At 35.7% G+C, this 26,596-nt stretch overlaps 1 protein-coding gene across 1 annotated transcript in view; it reads left to right on the forward strand.

Annotated features, from left to right (window-relative positions):
* LOC117315931 (histidine decarboxylase-like) overlaps positions 1 to 26,596 on the forward strand; it is a 55,504-nt gene that overhangs the window by 20,695 nt on the left and 8,213 nt on the right. The window contains exons 2-9 of the mRNA XM_033870356.1: positions 7,336 to 7,508; positions 11,823 to 11,936; positions 13,322 to 13,444; positions 14,415 to 14,549; positions 15,893 to 16,036; positions 21,905 to 21,971; positions 22,687 to 22,849; positions 24,821 to 24,891. Of these exons, the coding sequence (XP_033726247.1) occupies positions 7,336 to 7,508; positions 11,823 to 11,936; positions 13,322 to 13,444; positions 14,415 to 14,549; positions 15,893 to 16,036; positions 21,905 to 21,971; positions 22,687 to 22,849; positions 24,821 to 24,891 (990 nt within the window). The remainder of the gene's footprint in view (positions 1 to 7,335; positions 7,509 to 11,822; positions 11,937 to 13,321; positions 13,445 to 14,414; positions 14,550 to 15,892; positions 16,037 to 21,904; positions 21,972 to 22,686; positions 22,850 to 24,820; positions 24,892 to 26,596) is intronic.

Below are 26,596 nucleotides of genomic sequence, written 5' to 3' on the forward strand. Positions count from 1 at the left end.
ATACACCCTACGGCATCCACCTAACATCGCATCTCAAGCTTCATAGACAGGAAATATAAAACTTTAAATACCGCTTCTGAGCGTTTAAGCTATGTTTATAATACCTGAATATTTTCATGAATAGCATGTCATTTTCTAACTTCATTATTACCAACAAAATTGCATTTAAGTCGGATAAAAGTGCTGTTGTTAAAGATTTCAGTCAGATATCATGGTATGTTGACAAGCTAATAGTACTTTACACAAGCAAGGACGTGACTCGGACGTTTGAGTGTATCTGAACGAAGCATTCGCCATCTGTCACTGCCGTGTGTGACATGCTAACCACTTTATAGTAGCCGTCGGCAAGCTGACAGCGTCTTATAAGTGTTTTGACTCGTTTGTTTCCGGACACGTTCGGGTCTCTTCGTTAGGTAGCTAGTTTAATTTGTATCTCTCCACCTGGGTCACTACAACTTCGTGTGTAAGAATCAGCTGATATACATGTATACTCAATTCATTTAATATCTCTTGCTGCATAATGAAATAAATGAATAAATAAATAAAATCTATTTTCATTTATCAACGATTAGTTATAATAATAATTAGATATGGCCCGAATTACCTCAATTCTCATTGCCGAAAATATGGTTATTGAAGGGTTAATGGTTTGAAATCTTAACCCGATGTTTCTATTTTTGGAAGTACAGAGTCAATATTTTGTTCTAACGTAATTATCATTGTGACGTCAAATACATCAATGTAAAAGAATGTAAAAATGAAAGTAATACTATTCCATCATTTAGTAAACAAATATCATTGATTTGGCTGATATCAGGTTATATCGACATTTTAAAATCTTAAGTATTGACCCAGACTTCACCCTTAGTCAATATTTGTTTTCATCCTGCCACTGGAATCCTCATTGTTGGAATACACCCACCAGATATACATGCATTTTTGTTGTATTCCGCAGTGACAGAAACCAGCTGTATTTCAGAATCTTAGCACGTGCGTCAATTTGACTGACTTTACTTCCACGTGAAAGATACCCTTTTATTTAAAATGCTTATTTTTGATGACTGCTGCAGGATAGAATGAATACATGGTCAGTGTATCAAAATATGTGCTATATTTTTGGCCCGGATAAGAAAAAAACAAAAGTGAATCGCTAAGGATCGTCTCATTTGTCTTTGCTTACCCTCGCCAAATTACAACTTATATTTTAAGACACTAACCATGTCTTCCCTATCTACAAGGTTGATATATCACCAATATTAACCTCGCCAACGTTTCAAAATAGATAAATATCAGACATTGCTGCGTAAGCAATAAAGACAAAGTTCGGTATTAATTCATTAGGGTTTAATTTCGTTATGACTGATACCTATATAGTTCTTAATAACACAACGCTGGCATAAGATTATGTTACAATATAGTGATAGTCATACCTATGTAACTACACAAACACCACATAACATTTTAGTGATGTCATAAATAGTCACGGTATTGCTATGAAAGCTGTGTGCTTCCGACAAATATGGGACTCGATATTGCTATTGAGCTAGGATGTACATCAAGGGACACTTTATATAAATTCATACTTTGCCTAGATTACTTGGATAAAATTCGAAAGTTGTCTCTTTGCAATATCATATATCTTCGTCAGTTATGTAAATAAAAGTCCGTTGGTTTCCGGACAAAGTTGCGTCTATCGGCAACAGTTTTGTTTCCTCTGGGAATTGAAAACCTCACTGGCATGCGTTAATCATACTCTGTATTAAAATTGGAAATGTCGATCGCAGTCACATTTCGATCAATTAATTCAGCTCGTGAAATTCCGTTTGTTTCCGAGAAATTCCGGGTATTTCCGCAGAAAGTTCGTCTATCGGCCACGGTATTGTTCCCTCTGACAATTGATAGCCTTACTGTCAAGCGTTAATCACATCCTGTATTTAGCGAGGTTATTGGAATTAGAAGTGTCCATGGCAGTCACAGTTCAATCAATTAATTCAGCTCATCTCCATATCAATTCCAGCTTACTGCTCGACATAGTATCGTCAGCTTAGTTTAAAGAAAACATGAGACCATCAAACTGAACACCTTTGACTGGCGAAGTTGGGTTTGTATAATCCTATCAGAAACAGATCATTCAGTTATATTACACAAACTTTTATTGTACAACTGAAAATGTAGGACATAAAGTTCACATATATAGATATGTAATTTTATATAACATTCATAGCAGGGGTGGGGTGGGGTGGGGGAGGGGGGCGGAGGAGGGGGAGGGGGACAAATGTGATTATATGGCACTGTTTCTTCATTGGCGTTACACAATTTAAGCAAATTTAACCAAAATTGATCAAAGCGCTGCCAGAGCTATGGGCCTGATACCAAAGGCTTTGTATACACTAATCACAAGCTTGTACTGATGAAAAGGCTGTGTGGTTCGACTGGAGGGCTTTAGTAGATATTTTAAATCAATTCGCATGATCATTTTGAGAAAAAAAAATCCATATCTGAGAAATTTTGCTTCGTCCTACAACAGAAAAACCGTTTACGTCGTAGAAATAAGGACTGGAGTTATCGCCGTTGATTGAACGATGTACATGCCCTTAGGATTGTGTGTGATATTTAAGAGTGCAAGTTAGAGATCCCGAGTGACTGACAGACAGACAGAATGGACTGTGTGACCGCTCAGTATCACATAAACACAACACAAACAACACAGACAATCGTAAACAACACTTAAAGTACATCTAAATTCCGCTGTTAATTTTAGATGTGCTATATAGAGAAAAAAAACAGTGGTTATCATTCCAAGTGTTTATAAGAAGATGTTTGAATGTCACGGCAACGCTTCATACAATAGCTGTCTCGGGTTAAAACATAAAAGAAATGATTTCGTGTGATTACTTTTTGTTATCAATAATGCATAGGTCAGCTCATATTTGGTCGTTAATGACTCGTAAATCTATTATTAAAGCCTTCCTACCGGATCCATTCGTACTTGTTACATATGATGACCTGCTAGTCATTATCGGAATCCCTCGGGAGTAACGCTTATATTAACCTATCGATTACCATGTTCGCTAGATTACACAAGTGTTCAATAGAAAAAAATAATACTAAAAACTATTTTTTTTATCCTATACTGAAGTTAGGCTATATTTATTACTTATTAATTATATATCTAACAATATGGTATTGTTCCGATACCAGGCCTGGTAGAGGCTAATGTTTTATAAATGTTTGGGGGATTTAATGTGTTTCGGGATTTAATGCATCGCGTGGATGCTTTCCATTTCCTCGAATATTCCTTCTCTCCTTTTTCCTTGTCTTTGCTATTTTTTTTTCCTGTCTGATCAGATGACACTAAACAATGTATAATATGAACAATAAAACAAACAAGTTGTTTTGTTGTTGGCATGGTCATTGTATTCTAACCTAAATTAATCTGTGTCGTCAGTATTGTTTAGGCGGCTCTACAGAGATTTGTTTTTACTGCTTAAGAATAAGACTAATAGGAATCTTTATACATCTTTTAGATTATCGCAATTTAAAACATTTTTTATAAATGCTTTATAAAGGTAAACATAATTTTTTTTTTTTGAGATCACGGTGGTCTAATGAGAGCACGCAGGGCAAAGTGGCCGAAGGGCCCCTAGTTCGAGTCCTAGCTGTGTTATGACCTTGAACACGATACTTTACACCGTTGTTTTCCAGTCGACTCGACTGTAATGAGCACGTGGTAGGGCAGTGTAAGAAATGTCGTATGTAAGCTGTTATCGCCGAAACGGCAGCTCCGTCTGTGTGCTTCCCAGGGAATTGATAAAGACATCGTTTGGTTGCCTTACAACCACATATATTAATTTGTGAAGCACTCTGAGATTATATTGTTATATAGTGGAATATAAACCTCCAAATTAGTATTATCATTAATAGTCTGCTTTAGGAATCATGTTACTTACCAATCAAATGTGACGTATATAACAAACATCAAACAGATGATTTATTTCTATGACTACTATGCCCTCCATCTGCTCTCCCTATCACATGATTCGTAAAAAGCGACACAATGTTTCTGACCAGCGCTCTTCTTCCTAATATCTCTTGTCATTGCCTCAGGTTTTGCCTCAGTTTTTCGCTAACCCCTGTGAGGACGACATTCTGTTTTGTCCCCTGGCCGAGACAGATTTTATAAAATGGTAGTTGCTGCTAATTTAATAAGAACTGGTACGAACGGAATAGATTTAATTTGGTTTCTTTTCGTATTTTTTTTTTAAATAATATAAATAAATACGTACATACAGATTTAAGTAACAGCGATTAAAGACAATTGTACTTGTTAATACATCTATCATTAAAATTACAATTTAAACTTGAAATTAGATATGAAGCTAGGTTTCATAAGATATCTCGATTAACTAAAATTGGGTATAGTTTAAGTATTTACCGCAAACATCTACGATTTATTATGATAAGTAGCCTACATAAATTCATTTAAATCTTTATCACATAAGTCATATTCATCTTTGACATGTTGGTCAGGTAATACAGGTAAATTTCAAAATGTTGGCTAAGTGGAAACCCTCTTGCTTAACGCTCGCCAATTAAAAAAACACACACGGCCATAAAACACCTTGAACAAATCCTGTTCCACACGGGTTGTCAGTATGATATGTGACCGGATGTGACGTCCCACACTGTGTCTTTGGCAGATTACTTCCCAGGTACTGTAGTGTATACATCTCGCACATAGGGGATACTTTCCTTAAATGACTGTAATAATGGACAGGACGGTAAACAAAAATGGAAAAAAACAAACAATACTCGCACAGTAGAGGCCATCCTGGAATGACCAAAATTGTTGATAGGTTCTTTAACCATACAAAACCAAACGATATCATTATAGGGGGACTGTCCCTAAATGACCTTAGCTGTTGATAGGACGTTAAACAATACTTTACCAAACTACCCACACAGGTAGGCCGTCCTTAAATGGCCTTAGCTGTTGATAGGACGTTAAACAATACACAGGGGAGGCCGTCCTTAAATGGCCTTAGCTGTTGATAGGACGTTAAACAATACACAGGGGAGGCCGTCCTTAAATGACCTTAGCTGTTGAAAGGACGTTAAACAATACGTAACCAAACCAACCCCACACAGAAAAGGCCGGCCTATGAATAACCACAGTTGTCAATAGGACTTTAAACAACACAAACAAAGCCAAACCAATGACTACCATTATCAGGCTCGCCAGTGTTTACCTGCAGTTGACTAGTATCCTCTTAAATACTGTTTAAACATTCGTTCTTCATGTTTAAAAGGCAACTTTGGGACTTGTGTGACACTTTTTTTGCAGAATTGTTTTAAATGATAGAATATGAGTTTAGTAATAATTTGTAGACGAGAAATACCTTTTTCGTGAATTTACGACCGTCACCTATATCTTTGGGCTTTCGTTGAGCGATCCTAGACACAAGCAGCATGCATTGCCTATTGTCTATGTCAATATTGAAACAGACATCGAAAGTAGATTTCACCGACCCACGCGACCAGATGACATTTATTGTGTCTGTTGAGGATTTTATGAACAAATAACGATATATAAAAACAATAATTAACAAAATTGTATCCAAAAAGGAGAATTTGTAGAAGTTAAATAATTTTCAGATATTTCAGGATCTCTGATATCGATCGTAGAGAATTACAACTCGGCATTATAGCAGAGCTTTCAATATTTCCGAGGAGAAATTGGTTTTGAATATTTCGCATCGATAAATAATTAAACGAAATGAACCGTTAAGTTAATATATATTAATGTATCCCTAACGACCTTCAATACATTTGAACTTATCAGACAGCGGCTGCAACCTTGATATATAATTTTGCTTCTATTTCTGACCGTACATGTCAATTAATGATCTAACCAAAAACGACAACGGCAGCGACCATTGACCGGCCTACAGGCGTTACAATATGACATATAACTGGATCAGAGGGACCTTTCCAGTTTGTAACATTTGTTTAACGCTCAGCAATTTGGGATTGGGGCGACTAGTAAAATGTGACTGGGTTGGGTCCCTGCTGGGTGTCTTTGGCTGTATGCTTCAGTGAGATAGCACTATAAAGAGAACAACATTTCCACTCTATCAAAAGGAGACAAACACGAACATACCGCAGTCTCCCAAAACACACATTCGCTGTTCAAGGACGTAAAAAAGAAGCCAACAAATATTTCTTTCGTAAAAGGACCATGATCACCGATTGCGAATTAGAATCACTACCACTTTTGGAATATATATATATATATAATATCTTATACTGTAAACGTTTGTATTTTAGCGGTAATCTTATTTAAGCGATTTTCCCGCTGAAACATGATGCTGAAGTGCGCTTAATTACGATTGAGAAAATAAATCTTTCTTAATATTGTCGTCTATGGCAAACACACTTCATCATTGAACTAATCCACTTAAATACGGTTATGTGCTAACATTTTGGTGCACAACAATAAATGCATGTACTTTTGGCCTGGTTTATTATGGGTTAACGTCCTATCAACAGCTAAGGTCATTTAAGGACGGTCTCTCGTGCATGCAACATGCACACGTGTGATGAGTCCGGATGTGTATTTTGTGTGTATAGCGCTTTAAATCGGACTATCACAAAGCAACATAACATGAACATACCGCAGCCTCCCAAAGTACAGGTCCAGTATTGTTTTAGAATATATAACTCTCTGAGAAATATTTTCGGTGATTTCAATTGATGTTGATGCATTTTTGATAGCAACATTTCCCAATTTGGAGAAACGATCGATAACAACCTACTCATCAGGATAAAATAACATATAGTGGACCTAAATAATTTCAATGGTCTCAACATTTGGCAATGTGTGGCACTTAGTGACTGTGTAGAAAAATTCCATAATAGTATCGAAGTGCTCCCCGAATTCTAAAAATGATGTCCCCGGCCTCTAACCAGAATGTGTTAACAGACCATAAAAGAGCAGACAAGATCGGTTTTTTTTCACCTCTTCTTCCAGATTTTGGAATTTCCCTTTGTCTATTTTGTGTCATGCTTTTGGTCGCCTCCTATCATTACCACTTTAGACTTTATTACTGACGAATCCTAGAAACTCTATGATGCAGTATCATCCATTATAGTTCTACTTAATCTAACTCAAATTTATTTTGAAAACTGCTAATATCTGATGTGTTTTGTACATCCTTATCTAAGAAATGGAATAAACACAAACCACTATACATTAGTGTCTGATTTGAATGCAAGAAGCAGATTGCATGAAAAGGGACAAAACATGTTTTTATTTTGTAAATTTCTATTTGACAGGAAAAGACATGGTGGACTATATAGCAGACTATCTGAAGACCATCAGAACGAGGCGTGTGTTCCCGGATGTACAGCCTGGATACATGCGCAATTTGGTACCGGAAACAGCACCAACGGAAGGCGAACCATGGCACGACATCTTCCGGGATATAGAGAGGGTTATCATGCCTGGAGTGAGTACTTTTACCGACTGTATGACACTTAACACATGATTTAAAGGTTCTGTCCGTGTTTAGTTATCATCAATCCCACTTTAATGTTACAGTGTAATGATGCCAATCAAATCATGCACTTCATTCTTTACATAGCGGTTGTGGTCGATTAAGCAGGTGAATCATATATTTATCAAACTTCTGATTGTTTTGTCCTTTTACTTATTCAAGAATCTTCAATGAAAAAAATGCGTTGGAATCGTAGCAGACTTTCAGAGTCAGGTCAAATTCCATGGCTCACCTGGTCGTTGTTTCACCTGAACATACCTTTTGTTATATCTGGTGGTTGCAAACTATGTGTACATTTACAGATATATTACTAAGTTTACCGTCAACATCATTTGGTGTGAACCTCATTTCGTATATAACATTTCCATGGTAATGTCTGGGTGGTTGGGTGGCACAGTGGTAACACCCTTGCGTTTCACGTAGACTTTGATTCCGCGATCGGACATGAAAAGGTATGGGGTCACCTGCCCGATCTCGTGGGTTTCTTCCGGGCACTCCGGTTTCGCCTCACAGAAAGCCCTCGTGCTCTTCCATCTTGGTCAATGAGGGTTACTAATATATAAAGGTATAACTTTCAATCGTTATGAAAAATAAAGTTTATCTTATAATGTCTATTTTAAGCCACACTTTAATTAGGAAGTTTCTTTTAACGTATTATGACATCTACATGTAATACAGCCAATAGATACGAGTTATTGATCGAATTACTTATGCAAAACGAAGGATAGTATTTCTGTTCAAAAACATTTTTTGTTCCTGAAACAGAATCTGCTATTCCATAATACATCATACATCATACAACATTCATCCATCATTATTCCTATTCATAAATTTTAGAATCATTTATTCAGTTATGAAATTAGGGACCGAACAAGTCTTCTTAGCACAGATGATTGAATTTTCTTCTTTTTCCCCACGCAAGGCGACAAAACATGATCAAACACCACTTATTTATTGATTATAAAGCTCACCAATGCAAGCAAATATAGAACGTCATAAAATATTTCGTAAGAGATCAGACTATGTCTGTAGGTAGGTAGCCTTGACCTCAAAATTTCAATAATGAAAAAAAAAAACGCGATTGAAAAGGGTATAAAACGTCAGAATCACAAACTTCCGGTAATGGTTTCATCATGGTCTCATTTCCGTCTGCCAGAAGTATGATTTCGACATTTAGTGTTCTATCTCAGAACATAAAATAACATTATCTTGACCAGGAACAGTCATAATAGGCCTGTAGCACTTCAAACACTTTACAGATAGGATCTATATAAAGTGATATGTCAAACTATATGTATAACGTTCCTGGTAATTTTCAATGCATTTCACTTTAAACAGCAATACATGTATAATGTTTGACATCTAATATAATTACCCAGTTAAACGTCATGATATTATTCTAAATTAAACAAAAATCACATGCGAAGAAATATACCACGAGACGCTAATATATGTCCCAGGCTGTCATATGTCACCAGGGTTTATTGATATAATGTACATTTACAATTGTAAGTCTACTAAAATATTGAAATATACAATGTTATAGCATAAATCTGTTGATCTATGACGTCACCGACCAATTCATGTTCAGGGTTCTGTATTCTTAAATAATACTCTGATATCGAACATTGTACCATCAGCAAATGATATCTGTCAATAATGACATGATGATACTACCATTAAACGTCGTTAATCAAAGGGAAAAGCAGACCCAGGTGTTTTGTATCAAATTGATATCTATCACAATACTCCATTGTTGTAAGCTTTGTCGTTTTACATGACCTCACCTCAATAATGTTCACCTGGATTACGTCACAACTACATACAAATATCATACTATTTCAATACACTGACTACCCGTCCTGTAATATTTAGGTTGTCATATTCATAATTTAATATAACGAGGGTCTGTTTTCGTGATGTTTTGTTAAAATGTTAAATTTCGGTTAAAATATAATGATTTCTAAGGTAAACTAACACTTTTATGACGATATTTTTTTTGTCATTGCAAGCTGATACGCCGCATATTATTGAGTATTTTATTATTATATATAATTACCCCGAGCCGACGTTTATTTTGTCTTCCTCGGTAATGATTTCTAATAAACAGTCTGTTTTACGAGTCCGTTCCCAGCTCTCACTCATGTTTTGTAGTAAGTTTGGTTTTGTAATTGAATCAATTAACGATTTTCCGACTGCAATCTAGGTTAATAGATAATAGAATGATGCCCATTGAAGAACAAGTACGTATTATTGGAGAAAGCAAGAATGAAACTATCAATAAATAGAAAGTTCAAAATATGAAACGGGTAACTGTTATTCTCATCATACAGGTTAGTTGTGAACTATCCATGTATGTAACGCGTTAAGAAAATATCAAGGAAAACAGGTATCAGGTATTTGATAACAGTCATATTAGGTCACTGGACAAGCTAGTCGAGATTAACACACACTTGGTATGCCTTTACAAATACTTACACAAAATTAAAAAAGAATTGTCAACCTGAACTTCTATCATTCTCGTCAGGATTGTTCATGTTGCCTCAGTAAGGTTTTTCAAAAAATCTTCTCCAAAATATATTTACGAAGCATAAAAGTACACGTATTACTATTGCCACTCAAATTTTTCTTTTGCTATCTAAAATAATGTTCTCAAAATTGACACTATTTTTGAGGAAAGAATGGTCAGAAGAATTTTGAAAAAAAAATCTAAATTTTATAGAAAATGCGATTAAAAATGATATTATGAAACATGATCAAAAATGTCTGAGAGGGAAGCCTGTTTGGCCACAGAGATCGCTGTGAATGTATTGTTTCTGCGGAATTTAACAAGCAAATGTGAAAAAAAATATACTTCAGTTGTTCTGTTGCTAATGAAAAAATACTCGAAGTAGCGATATTACTCTCACAGAGCTGATATCCTACCATCAGGGTTAGAGATAATCCCGCTAGTCTGACCTACATTCAGTACATTGCAACCCTTTCACTTTTACACTTAATGTACCAAGTTAGGTTTCTTTACAGGAGCTAATTGTGAACTCCTTTAAGATAAAATACCATAAACAGAACATCTAATTATGGACCGAAATAGCTAATTTTAGAGTTGCTAAAATAGTGCTGCGTTATACGATAATTGGGTAATTAGAATTTAGGCTAACAATCCTATTGGTGAGATATATATCATACACCGGACAAAGTACATCATAATACACACATTATTCACCAAATGCGGTCGGCCATTTCAACAGATAACGTCGATTCATGAAATACAAAGAGTTTTCATTGACTACAATGCTACTGATTTCCTGTAATGATATGAGTTTATTGTTGTGACGTTCCCTGTCGACTTTATACACCAAGAAGAAAAATGGAATTTTAATTGATGTTTAACCTGCATATGTTACAATATTGTGCTGTACTGCATGAACGGCGTAAGGATTGTACCCGCTGCCCTTTTGTGTGATTTCTAATAGGCGGCTAGGGTATTTCTTCATGATGTCTCCCTTTAAACTGACTTACATTCGTTCTATAATTGAACGTTCACCCAAGTGAGGACATTACTGTGTTTAGGTTCGACTTACAACGTAACATCACCATAGAGCCTGTGTTAATGACCTGTCATTCGTGGAAATCTTCTTAAAATTACTTTATTTTATAATATGACATGGAGCACAATCATTCAGTAAATTCACATACTAACAAATCAATTTCCCTTCTGGATGTTTCATTTTTACCCCAGCATCACTGACTTGTTCGTTCGTTATCAGTATCATGTGACCGGGTGGGGTGTCCTGCTGGATGTATGCGGTAGTATGCTTTAGTGAGGTAGCACTATAAAGTCGGCTTCACTTCCGCGCTATCACAGGGGACGAACACGAACATACCGCAAAATACACACACTTACCTCACGCATGCATCTCACACACCGGGAAAGCCGTCCCAACATGACCTTAGATGTTGAAAGGATGTTAAACAATACAAACCAAACTACCGACGTCATAACAGGAATAAAACAGCTATGAGTTTGATGCAAGGCTTTATTAATAATTCGGCACATTCTATCTTAATCATTCAATTCATAGGTAAATGTGATATCCTTTTGAACAATTCTGAGAGGTTCCGATGATGCATTTTATTTCATATAATTCATTCTAACGCGACAATTTGTCTGAACAACTCGTGCTCTTTTTTGTAATGTTTTAACTTTTTATCCTAAAATAATTATATTACTGTAAAAATTTATAAGAATTTTCGTCTCGTTTACAGGTTACCCATTGGCAGAGTCCATATATGCACGCCTACTTTCCCGCCCTCAACTCGTTCCCGTCACTCCTGGGGGACATGCTTGCGGACGCTATTAACTGCCTCGGTTTCACATGGGTAAGTTTGAAGCAATATCATATCGGTAACTCATCTATCTTTATAACTGAATTAATTCTTCCAGTTTCATTAATAATATATCGACTCAAGTTGTAAAAAGGTCATTATTTGTTATTTAATTAACTGTGACATCTAGATAGAATGAACCTATGTAATACTCTTAAACCAATTACTTTGAATACAACAAAAGGATCCATATCTACTGTTTCTAAGGAACATCACTACATATATTTTAGATACTAGGCGATATCATGAATTGAATAACAAAGGGATATACCGATATGTAATGGTATTGACAACCAGACACTGTAAATTAATCATTTTTATAACATAATGCGTTTGATTTTCCTTAACTATACACATAAGGTATACATTTGTATTATGAACTATTGTATGGCTAAAATGACTATTGCACGGGAACTATTGAACACCTGTGACGCTTCGGAATTTAGTCACGTGCGAGCTATTGAACACCTATGCCGTTTTCAAATTTAGTCCTACCCATTCAAGCGTATAAATCACTCAGATGTCAACACTGCTAGATGACAATAATGGCGACTTCTAGGCCTACATGAAAGTCGATATTTCAGTGATTCGAAGTGTGTTTTAGTGATTATGCAATGAAACAAGTATATCATGGGTACTGGCCGTCGGCCTCGTGCAATAGAACAGCAGTCGATTACCAATACCTCGTGTCAAATATTCTAGACCATTGCACATACATTGTGCATCCATGATATATTCGTATAAGAGATGATATCCTTCAAATACTATTTATTATATCTTTGATACCTTATCATATATTGATAGCATATGAAACCCGATCATTCAGTGTGTTTAAAATACCGTAGAAACCGCAACCGTATTGAGACCGGGGTTGGAACATATAGTAAGCCCTATCAAAGTAGCATTACGAATGGTTATGCAATATTTCATTACTGTGTATCTCAGCGCAAGGCCCGTGGGCTATACTTAATGGAAATAATGGAAATGGTATTTGTGACCTATCTGTTCATTTTTACATACAATCTGTATGTTATCATACAATACAGTCTATTGTTCACTACTCGCGACCATAACAAAGTTAAATCGAAAATGATTGGTTCACATACAATTCACATACTATTGTTCACTACTCGCGACCATAACAAAGTTAAATCGAAAATGATTGGTTCACATACAATTCACATACTATTGTTCACTACTCGCGACCATAACAAAGTTAAATCGAAAATGATTGGTTCACATACAATTAAAATAAATGTATACATGTATGTAATTTCAATTGTCATGTAACCCGCGGGTAATCTGTCGGTGCGAGTCATCTGAAATCATTTTTACAAAATGCTTAGAATTGAAAAAGAATATTCTTTTCCCAAACTCAGGCCTCCAGTCCTGCATGTACCGAGTTGGAGACGATCGTGATGGATTGGCTCGGAAAGATGATTGGACTTCCGTCTGAGTTTCTCCATAGCAACAAACAAACAATGGGAGGCGGAGTGATTCAGGTCTGTGTGACGTCACGGATCATTTTTAACTAACATTATCAATAAAATAAATCAATAAAAAGACATGTAGATAAGGTAATTTGATTGTTTGAAGGCCAGTTTCATTGGATGCATAACGATAACAATATTATAAGGAAATCATCTAGCGGCCTCCGGGCTGTAGGTAATACTGATGTAAAAGTCTGCTATGTCTGCAATCATTACTTGGTATTTCATCCTATAAAAATGATTATATAATGATAACGTGAAACATCGTAGTGCCATTTAACCCTATTTCTAACCCATACACGTTGAAACGAAACCATTATATGAAAAGATGTATCAACATGAGGACCCTTGAAAAGGTACAACGATAAAACCAGGCGTTCCGGAATAGCACCATAACGTGGTGTATATTGTCTACTGTTTTTATTTATTCATTTTTGTTATTTCATTATTCTTTTGATTTTTGATTTTTTTTTTCTGGAGTAAACAATGTCAAAGGTATATATAGGATCTATAGGATGTATAGGGTGATATTTCATTTCATCCGAGATTTGACGAAATGTATCTCGTAAGTGTTTTTATTTTTGTGATCCTTTATGTGTGTACAGTGTATATGTTGCTCAAGTATCTGAGTGTCAAATAAAGTTCTGTTAGCTCTTATCAAATATTTCTCATTGTTTCCATCCTTTCAATAAAAGGGACTTACTTTTGGCATATGGGACGACAGTTTACCTATGGGAGTATAGTTTAACTGTATATCATTCCCGCTCCAGTCTGAGAATATAAGTAACCTATAGAATATATGTTTATTTTTTTATTATTAGTATGCTACCCATTAAAATTAATCATGACGCCTTTAATTTGCTTTCCTTTCCTACCTCCTATTTTCCAGAGGACCGTAAGAGCGAAAAATGTGCCTTATACAGGTCTACACACGTTTACTACAGGGAAACGGAATTTTAACTTCGATTAATATTTATTTTAGCTAACAGCCAGTGATTCCACATTCATCGCTTTGCTTGCCGCGAGAACTGAGGTGTTCAGAAAATACAAGTGCTTGCATTCAGGACTCGATGATGCCGAGATCAATGCGAGACTGGTCGCCTATTGTTCTGACCAGGTAAACAAACGCCCAATCTGGGCGTATCCAAATCTAGAATGATATATATCCATTACTAAATTAGGTCATAATGTTTATTTTTTTCAAATCACTGATTATTTTAGTAATTAGGAATTAAGCATATCTGTGATCAAATAGCCTTTCTGATATATAACAGGTTATCTAGCGGTACGTGATCTTCCTTGAATAACCAGTACAGTGTGTTTGCCCTAAAGTGGTAAGTGCGTACGAGAGGGTAGTAATTGTTGAAAGGTAAGCGCATCTTGTAGTGATAGTGTACAGGCAAAGTGGCTTCACTTCCAAAGAAGTCGACTCGGCTACTCTAGTGAGCAGCCGATTTGACTGCAGATGGACTTAGTGTTCACACGCTATACTGGTCATTTAAGTCTGAGGAAGATAACAGAGTTGCTATCGAACGTCATTAGTGATAACTTCATTGGTTGTATTAGATAACCTTTTATTTAGCTATCCTTACCAACCTGAAAAATATGTTTCACAATTGTCTGGCTAAGGTTGCCTCAGGAAAAATGTCGCAATCAGGACTCGTTATACTTTTTTGATGATTGTAAACAATCAAACTTTAGCAACGCACCTGTTTTCGTCGAATTCCCATAGCTACCAGAATAAGAAATGAAACAGAGAATACTGAAATAACATGACTGGAGTATAGCTACATTCAAAAGGTTACAGAGGAACTTACACCAGACACAATGTTCAGAGTAATATAGAATTCATAAAGTTAATTCAATAATTGTATAACTTATAATTGATTTTCCATTGTTTGTACGCAGAATGCGGCTTTCTGATTGGTTGAGATTTTTTTTCGATACTACTATGAAAAAGATTCCGAGAATGGCGCGAAAAATGTGACGTCACAATACGACAATGGACGTTGCGTATTGATTTGAGAAAAAGAATCCCATATAAAACCAGTAAAATTGTACATAAAACATGTTATAAATTAGAAAATTATTTTCAAAAATTAATTATAAGCGTTGATTTTTTCATACCCCGATGACACTAAAAAAAAATGACATTAATGCTTAAATGAAATTTAAATTTCATTGACAAGTGTGTATGGTTTTCTATATTATATCATAATACATGTATTAATGTGAACGGTATTTTTCAAAAACCAAGGTTATCATTATGACATAATTTCTCAATGACGTCACAAATTGATATTACATTTTTGTCTCTCGATATTATAGCATCACATAGCATGCCGGTTATATAACAAAAATGTATGCAATATATGATATAAAGTATATTATGAAATAGAGTATTTGCTATCTATTTGGTGAATGGGAATATTATTGTTGCATGATAATTGCATTTTTCAGGCGCATTCCTCGGTCGAGAAAGCTGGGCTCATTGGTCTGGTGAAAATGAGATTCATTTGTAGCGACGACCAACTGAGCATGCGCGGGGAGAGTCTTCAGTCCGCCATAGAACGTGACCGGGAGGAAGGATTGATTCCTTTCTTTGTGAGTATGACAAACGGCAGGTCATGTATCACCCCTTCAAACTTTTTCGTTTCAAATACAATATACATCCAAGAAATAAAATTCACGAAATACCGTTTATCAGAAAAAAAATAATAACATAACTGTTTTTACGACGTCATAGAGATCTACAGTATAAGTAATTCCGATCGAGAAGGATTTTAAACATTTCCGGTTTTTCACTCATATATTCTTCTTTATGTATGTTTATAACTATTCCGTCGCACTGCGTTAGGAAAATAAGCTTTTTGGGGATCCTATAACGCCAGGAATTTCTGTATCAAATTTCTTTCTCAGTAATACTTCCTTTATTATTTTTATATCCACGAATCCAAGTCGTTCCTGGCAATTTTGAAATATCTTCATGATTTATTATAGAGATAATTCAGAATAGATATTCGTCCGTACGTTGTGTGAACGAAATTTGAACAATGTTTAATCAAAATAACCTGTATAATCTCAATCAATTAAAACTTAAAATGGTATAATATAATGCCGGTGTAGATATAAAACCGTACTTTAACGTCAGAGTACACGGAAAATAAAATGAATCATTTTTAAGATAACATGGGGAGATAACAAATAATATGATCGCAGTTGTCATGATCAGTTAGGTCATTTCGCTTCACCGAGGATCACATTTATTGCCGCTTAGCGATCAGCATTTTGTGAATGAGACGGCTGATTGGTCCGTTGTCTATATCACGTGATTGGGTGGTGTATCCCGCTGGCGGAAGTATAATATAGTGAGGTAGGCTTAATCCATTCCGCGCTGTCACAAGGAGACAAACAAGAACATACCGCAACCTTCCAAAACACATGCATACATCTCGCACACAGGGGATGCCGTCGTTACATGACTATTTTTCTTAATCAACGCAAAACCTATCCTAGGTTATAATGTTTGTCTAGTTTTCAAAAAATGATAACTAGATATTGAAATATACACCAATTAACATTAAAATCACTGAAAACATTCAAGGTAAAATTATAATCCGCGATGAAATCATAACGGTTGCCATTAACCACTGGATATCGCAAAACTCCGTTGCGCATGTTGGACCGTCTGGATGTGACATCCCAGCTGCGATATGCAAATGCCAAGAATGGAGAGGAGGAATACTACTACCAATACAGAGAATGTTCATAATTTGAAAAAAGAATGATGTCATAATTCTTATCAGATAGATTTGTGATAATCCTTCTGTAATCGTTTCGCTAATAAAGACAACATTCCAGACTGACGTAAAAGTCTGCAATGTCTATGATGAACTGGTACTGTATCCCATGGAAATGATTATATGATGATAACGTGAAACATCGTAGTGTCATATAACCATATTTTATGAAAGGATGAACGTAGTGTATAACGGATTCTTTTTCTGGTATAAACAATGTCAAATGTAATCCTGGTTTTATAGAACTGGTGTGAAGTTATGAACCTGTACGTAAGTCAAAAAGTACCAATCTTTAAATATTTATGTAATTGTTATACATAACTAATGATAAGTTAGTAATCATATCCATGCGTTCACCATCAAACCAATCGTTGATTGATAGTTTAGTCTAAAATTAATTGATAAAGTCAACGACGTAAAACTGCTGCCGCGCATTAGAATCTACATAGTGAGTTCATAGCACCCACAATTGATAAACTACGGGTTTTAACAATATTTGCACCGAAAGTTTTTAAATTCAACAGCAAAATTGATTTTTCTTTTCAATCAATGAAATTTTGTTGGAAATAATGAAATCATAGTTCATCTTCGTTGATATAGCATTTCCTGGCCCATGAATGACCAGCTAGACATTTTCTTGAATCAAATCTTTTGTCATTATGTATTCTTAGCGACGCGTGGATCGTTATTTAGGCATGACACGCACAAACCGGAACTTATTCTTAATCACTAGAGAGTTTGTGTCGATAGCATTGTTAATAGATCAGACAAGGCTTTTATATCAGTATGATTAGACATATGCCGGGGGACAGGACTGCGTTTTAGTAACGAGGAGCTCAAGATCAAATGAATTCGGTCTGCTGTAAACGGTTAGAATTTTCAATTATTCATTTAGGATAGACATGAACTGGTACACATAGCACTTACGAGTCCCCAAAATGTCAATCAAGCCGCCAGACCGTTGGGGAATGATCATTAATTGGTAAATAAGAAAACAAAAACGTGTGAAAAATTTATAACAGCACCGACTGTTAGGGGGTTGTTAATGTCTTAACATTGTCCATACGGCGGAGCTAACTTGATTAAGTTGTTTTGGACAGTGTGCCTAAATATGGTAAGTACAGCCAGATTAATTTAAATGTTACAGGAAAAGAGAATTGATAAAAAGTTCGTGTGAACAACTAATAATTATGTTCCACGACGTTGATAAGTACAAAGAGAGCCATCTCCCGTAGATCACCCTTAAATAGATAATGATTTCTCCCTCGTTGTCAGTAATAACATACCATTTCCCATGCAGAGTAAATCCATGTATCTCCCTCTCTGTTACTGTACAAATCTTAAGTCTTGAGATTATAAGTATAATTCATAGTTGTTCATAAATTCGCATTGAAAATTGTAAATAAGTGTTCCAAACCATATCACACTCATTTATGATTCAAGGTTTAAGTGAAATATGTAGCAGATTTTTCAAAGTATACTTTTTTATGCAAGTACATTACTAGATTTCCTCCATGGATCTATTACGCTGATAATCAGATTTTCATTAACACACGGAGGATCTGAACTTCCTGATGTAGTAAACATGTTTATTAATTATTCAAGCAATCGTGTGTACTTATCTAAGTACCCACATTATGACTTAGAAGTATCCCGCATTGTACAAAATGTCTCATGAACCGGATATAGAAATCTTTTCTGGACTATTTCCCAAATCTATGTTGCGTGTTGTCATCATTAATACGTACGTCACTAGTCATTTGATCCTATTTAGATCAAGATGGCGCAGTAGATTGATATATATTTCGCATAATGCTTTCACCTGCATTTGAGTATGGCTAACATTTAGGGTCATTGTCCTCAGAACAACTGTGCAGCTAATGTGATATCCCGCAGTAGCTATCTTCTAAATATAGACACTTTTACTATGTCGCAATTGATGAATGCTGTCTTGAAAACACGTTCAGTGATTCTTCATATCTTATAATGATTAGATTTGGTTTTTAAAATTAGATTTAAATTTCTGAATTGGTATCTAAAGCGTTATTTTTATCCGAATACACATTCGTTATCAATAAATACCATACAGAAAAGTTCAACTGAATACTTAACGTTTTTATCGTTATTTCACTTTTGATTACGATTGATAACATAAATAAGTGTTCGTCTTCAGCAGTAAATGAGCACGTTGATCGAGATTAGAATTCCATAGATATGTTTAACGACAACTTTCATTCTGCCTTACGGCATGCTTAAATGATAAATATAGCTCAAAAACGACATGCACAATATGTTACGACTCTCTATTTGCTTTACGATAATATTATTTATTCGATTGAGTCATGCAATATACAACTGCATGCCATGCAGTTTTTATTAATGAGAATTCAGCATATGATAGAAGTTGCATGACACAACTAATATTATATTTATGAATATCATATTGGTTGTGTCATATAACTTATCCTGACTAGTCTTACTTAACTTACGGTTCCTAATAGGGTAACACAGCATTCTGATAATTCTAATTCAGTTTTGTTATTATTACTTAGTATATTCTACATTTAGATCTAAAATCATGTTTAAGTGTTCTATTCTCTTGGTTATATTCACCCTTGTATACGTTGTACAAATCAATGAAGTACGCGAACATACTATGCCTTTCGACATCACACTTGTGTCGAAAACTTAAATGTATTGTTAAATATTGACGAATTGAAACGTCACACGAACGAGACAAAGTATGGTACTTTACTGACCTAATTTAGTTTTAATAAATGATTCACAAACTCTTGTTACAAGTAGCATGTTATCATGCTATATTGTTCAGTTGTTGTTTTGACTCATTTCTTTATTTGTTTTTACACATCTTTTTATTTCACCAAAGTACCAGTACATGAATAGGACTGGATTTATAGCGTGATGACTGTTGACTAGAACAGCTCCCTATGTGATACACTGTATTTAACTTTGTTGACAAACTGTTTGAATTTGTTTACCCAGTCAACCAATCAATTATTTCAATTGGCAATACATGAACTTCGAATCAATATTATGAATATTTTATTTGGTTATTTTTGTTGAAGACATTTAAGATGCCATCCGGTCTGGGAAGTTACTTGTCAATTGGCACAGGCTGTCATAAACTATACAATACTTCTTTTATGAAGATCAATAATCTTTACTGTAAATCAGACATAAGGTTGCCACTTAAAACAGCCAATGTGTCGTGATTCGTCACTGCTTAATGACTGTCTATAAGGAAATTGATTCATCTATACAATTTCTACAAGAAATTAGAATTTTGTTTTTATTTTTAAAGTAACAATTATATAAAGTAGTCAACTACTGGTGGCAAGCAGTGTTTAAATGGAAGTTTCTACCAAATTTAGAAACACGGCGTTAACAAAATGTGTTGTGTGAAATTAATTAATTCGTAGCCAACCGGAAATCACTGTTACTCTATAAAGTTTGGATATTATTGTAATAGCACGGTATAATCGAGGATCACTTTAGTCCGATATTTTCAATGTTTTTATGTTAATATACTAGGTGTTTTTGTTGGCGCCAACGGGTTTTGTTTTCGAGCCTGCGAGATTTCCTGGATTCGACCTAGATTTATATAGGGGATGATGAATTGTCGATAAAGCATTAGAATGAGACAATACTGGTTATGTTCGGGTTTATTAAAGTTATCCGTGTTAATCCACAAGTCGTTTTTCTAGTTTTACTAACTTTACTTACTTTTATATATGTTTTTGCAAAAAAAAAAAAAAAAAAAAAAAAAAACAACGATGGTATTTTGAGTGTATTCTAAAAAAAACCCGCTAATGATGAGAGTACTTTCCGGTCTTTGTGTGTGTTATATCTCCATAACATCAAAAAGTATATTCAAGTCAATCCCTATAATTTAAGCTATACCCTGCAAAAAATCACTTTAATGATTGACTCTTTTCATCACTGCTCCATCCGCAACGGTATAAACGGCGACGTCATGTTTACGTCATTGCCTGGTAACGTAGGTAAAAAGCCAATGAAAATGTTACAAACAAGATTATATTATTCCATAATACTTCGACAACGAAAAGGCGAAGACAAGAAATCAGTGATGATTATTCATTTTCCATGCTGGACTTTTAAATCCAGCTTCCTAATCTATGAACATTCTATTATAGTCTCAGTGATCTTGTTGGACCTTATAAAACACAAATCAGGTGTTCAATGCTAACTTATCTCTCAAATTCCTCTTCGCCCAATGCCCAATGACAAATAGCCTTCTACTGTATAGGACATTGCAAAAGGTGGACTGTTGGATTAGATCACTGGGCAAACAACGTATTGACCTTTCATACGCTTACATTTCTTTCTCTGATATGTATTGTGCCTTGTATGAAAATAGTGATCATCTTACTTATCAGGCAATGTAACAAAAGATTGAATCAACATCAAACCTCACTATTATGTCAAAATGAAGAGCTTATATTATGATCTACACATTTCGCATTGTCGCAAGTTTTCTACACTTCTATTGTACGAAACAATGAATTTAAACAAAGAATTTCACAAACATGCTGTTCATGCTATAAGTCTTCTTCGTCTTTTTTTGCATATCCGATTTTCCATTTTGATTGTTAAAGGCATTGGATATTTATAAAAGTCGTTTCAATTCTAGGTATGTGCAACTCTGGGAACAACTGGAGCCTGTGCTTTTGATAATCTAGCGGAACTTGGTCCGATTTGTAAGTATCGATTTAATAACAACTATGATTTCATTCAGTAAATACTTGTAATTACTGAACACAGCCTTCATTTGGCGCCTTTTCAAATTTAGCGCAAAAATAAAATAGCTCGCATAGGGGCGGTGACGGTGGTCGAGTGGTTAAGGTGTTCCGACACTTTATCACTAGCCCTTGACCTCTGGGTTGCGAGTTCGAAACCCACGTGGGGCAGTTGCCAGGTACTGATCGTAGGCCGGTTGTTTTTCTCCGGGTACTCCGGCTTTCCTCTACCTCCTAACCGAGGTACGTCCTTAAATGACCCCTGTTAATAGGACGTTACACAAAATACGCCAAACCAATCACAGATAGTTTAAGCTGTATTTAGGAAATGCAGTAAGTGCAGGACCTTTTTAGCGCAACGTTTCCGTTGCAAAGCGCTATAACAACACAACCGCTAACATATCTAACATTACGAAAATTCATGATAAAGATTAACCAAACTGTGATACAGATCCCTCAGTATCAGTAATATAATTAATATGGTGTGAGTATTTTTGCTGCCGCGCTTTCCTTCGGCCATTTAACGGTCATCTTAATAGCAAATCCAATTTACAAGCCTATACATTTTGTTAAAGAGAAGTATCTTTATCATTTTGATCATGGTTAAATAATAGCCTTGTTGTTGATATGTTATTTGCTACGCTACTACTCGGAATATATTGTTATGCTTTTGCAGGTGAAACAGAAGGCCTATACCTACATATCGACGCTGCTTATGCCGGAACAGCGTTCATTTGTCCGGAATACCGGAAGTTCATGGCTGGGATAGAGTATGCGCACTCCATTGCATTTAATCCATCAAAATGGCTGATGGTACACTTTGACTGTACAGCAATGTGGTATGTATATATTTCAATTCAATATTTATGCAGTTGCTTTTACATTCCGGCTCCTATGGTATGACGTCAAAATGATCAGGATGTATTGAATGTACCTGTACATTGAACGTATTTCGAAACGCGAATTTATCATCGGAGGCTTACATGAAATCTATTTGAATAACGCTTTGACGTCATTAAAATAGCATGTTTCTAAACGTATATGCTCGAAGCGGGTATCGGCTGTAATATTGTACACATTAAGTAACCATTTACTGTCATCTGATCCGAAAGAATCGTCAAAAATTCGACACGATGACATTTTTACACTTGACTACGATGTCTATGATGCTCACGATTTAACCAGGTTGTAGAGTTCCCTGATTTATTGCGGGACATTTTCCCTTTCATACGCTTTCGTACCCTGTTAATATGTTGCGTTACTACAAGTCGCTATTTGCTATCACGTTTCATCAGGTTCTGTTTTGATCTCTCGTGATCTTAATGATCAGTGAGTCTGCTGTACAGCTGTTTAATTTTACAGGGCTAATGTTTTGCGGTTGTCCCTGTCGGACCTAGTTCACAGGTATCAAATTTCGAGGAAATATGCCTTGTAAGCATTATACAGTGGACACTTCTATACATTTGTTTGTAAAACTAACATTGGCTGGATATTTATTTTCGAGCTATATCTAATTACCGCTAAAATATCGCAATGAAATCCCCCACGATTATTACCAGCTTTACAGTAACTTATATGTCTAAGATCTGAGCTAAGTCACCACATTTAAACCTCACATTTCGCCTACAGAAACCGAAAAGGAACGTGGAAGAAACGTGTTGGAATCGTAGTAACCGTAACGCTTTGTTTCCAAGTTCATCAAGATCCATGACGGTAGTGCATCTAGGTCTGTTGTGCATTTTAAAGGTCTGGCAAGTTTTAGTACGCTCATCTACGATAACCTCGTTCTATCACACTCTCATAAGACTTTCTATTGAATAGTGATAATCGTAGCATGATTGTTGACAGTCATACACTTTTGTCACGATTCTTAGGACCATCCACTACGTTCTCATGGTCACCACGATTCGGCACATGACTCTCCACGCTCACCGCGTTTCACTCAAATCGTGGAGATAGTAAACATCGTGGCCTAGTGTAAATCTGGCATCAATAAGTTTTTAAGCTCTTTTTGGACTCTTGTTGGTACGCATGTCACTAGGTAATAAAATGGTATTTGGAATCTGCGTGAAAAAAGTATTTTCTAACGTCTGACCTTTTTTCGTTAAAAACAAAACTCTATGTATCGTACTACGCTATTTTTAGTATAGTGATACGTTTTGGTGATTATCCGATTCGTGCTATCTACCTGGTTGAAGTAACATTGTGTTTTGAGTGTTTGAGGCGAGTAAAGATTAGTTGATCCTTACACTGATATGTTTGGTTCCCATGGCTGATGGAAGTTATCTACTCCTGTTAACGTTCAGCATTTATGAAGTGGGATTACAGGTTGGCCCGTTGTCAGTATAATTCCGGTTGGAGTGGTTTGGTTTGGTTTATTTTGTTTAACGTCCTATTAACAGCTAAGGTCATTTAAGGACGGCCTCCCGTGCGTGCGACATGCATGCGTGTGGTTTGGTTTGGGAGGCTGCGGTATGTTCGTGTTAAGTCTCCTTGTGACAGGCCGGAACTTTTGCCGATTTATAGTGCTACCTCACTGAAGCATCGGTTGGAGTGTCCTGCTGGGTGTCTTCGGCAGCATGCTTCAGTGAGGCAGCACTATAAAACTGGCATCAGTTCCACGCTATCACAAGGGAACAAAAACGAATATACCGCAGCCTCCTAAGTACACACACACTATCACGACACGCATACATTTCTCAAACTGGGTAAGCCATCCTTAAATGACCACAGCTGATCATATGACGGTTAACAATGCATACTCATCCAAACACGTTTGTGATAACTCTATAATTGTTTTGTCTTTCTAGGGTGAAGAATAGTGGATCCTTACATCGTACTTTCAATGTCGACCCCCTGTACCTAAAACATGAAAACAGTGGTAAGAACACTTCATTATGATGTATTTTATGTTTTTTTTTTAAAGTCTTTGAATCTACAATATTCACTTAGTTTTTCCGTTTCTTGCAAGAGTAATCAAAATTATATTCATTAGACTTATGGATTGTAGATTACAATATGGTTGTAGCTGTTTTTAATAGCTCTCGTGGTTGATGGTAAAACAAATAGATATCGTGACAAAACGAGCTAGGCCCACCTCCTTATCACAAACGGTTATGAGTTTTTGCAGTGCTGCAGCAGAATGTGCAGTACTGTAGCGGAATGTGCAGTACTGCAGCTGAATGTGCAGTACTGTAGCGAAATGTGCAGTGCTGTAGCTGAATGTGCAGTACTGCAGCATAAATGGCTTGTCTTTTTTAACGTAACGGATAATTTGCTGATAGGGTTTTCTTCGTTATCAAACAAACTTTTTTTCCGCAAACAATATACGTTTATTTAGATTTCAGCTACCAGCTGTCGTTTAGTGACACGGATCGTCGTTAAGAGAGATTGTTGATAATGTAGACAGATGTACTAAATAATAAAAAGACGTATTCAACTTTTGTCAACAATTAAACTTAATATTTTAAGGTTTTTCTCTAATTCTTGTAACTATTTGGTAACATACCGCTCGACTAGAAAGGTTTTTCTTTAGCTCGATCGATTAAGCTCAAGAATAGAAAGTCTGGGATCCTGGGTTCGATTCCTAGGAGAGGCAGTGATTAAGTGAAATGTCTTTGTTACGTGTCTTCATAAAACTTTTGCAGTTATCGTTCTTTGATATGTTTAGAATATTATTTGTTAAACACCGAAATGTAATCTGTTTACTGGCGAATAGTCACAAAAATGGACGGGAACCGTTTCGTAAACAACTAATAATACCTTCATATGCCACTAGACTGGATTGCCAGCCTCAGTATCGTTTTTCTCCGCTAGGCTGCGCGCATGAAAACTGTTTTCGAAGCTAAGCTAAGAGAAACTACAGCAGACAATCAAGTCTTCATGTGCCACAAACCTGAAAGTTCGTAAGATATGATATAATTCAACTTATTAAAGGTTATTTGTAATGTACTGTGATGTTTTACCCCCAACATTTTATCAAACTAACGGACAATCAATTCTTAAAATGATTCCGTCCATACCTCGTAGTTCAGCTGCAAGAAATTTTTAAACGTAACTGAAGCTGGATCGTATATCGTCTTAAGGACCCACTTTAAGTTGCTCTAAAGAGTAACATTGAAAATACATTTATATGGGAATAAAAATGTCCAAGGTTCTAAGACTCCTGGACCTTTTTATATTTCCTCAATTTTGTTGATGTATCGTGCTTTTATGCTGTACATCCGGTAAAGGCTCCGTGTTAGAAGAGTATTAAGCTAGCGATGGAAATCATTAAAGCGTTTATCAAGGAGTGTTAAAGGATTATATGCAAATCCAGGCTATAATTGTTACTGAACAAAGATAACATTTACACCTAAAATACATGTAGACGGCGACACTGTGTGTTTAAAGGAATTCAACATAAAGACAAGTCGTTCGCTTCGAATGGAAATGCAAAACACGATTTCTCTCGTCGGATTACTGTGAGATCGGCCATTGTGTTCTTATATTGTATATAGAAATGAACGAAATTGGTGTGTTGATTATTAAAATATGTATTATTACATATTGTGCAATATTCATGTCAGATATTAATTCATGGTAAA

This window comes from Pecten maximus, chromosome 17 (genome assembly GCF_902652985.1).
Source record: "Pecten maximus chromosome 17, xPecMax1.1, whole genome shotgun sequence".
Taxonomy (NCBI): domain Eukaryota; kingdom Metazoa; phylum Mollusca; class Bivalvia; order Pectinida; family Pectinidae; genus Pecten; species Pecten maximus.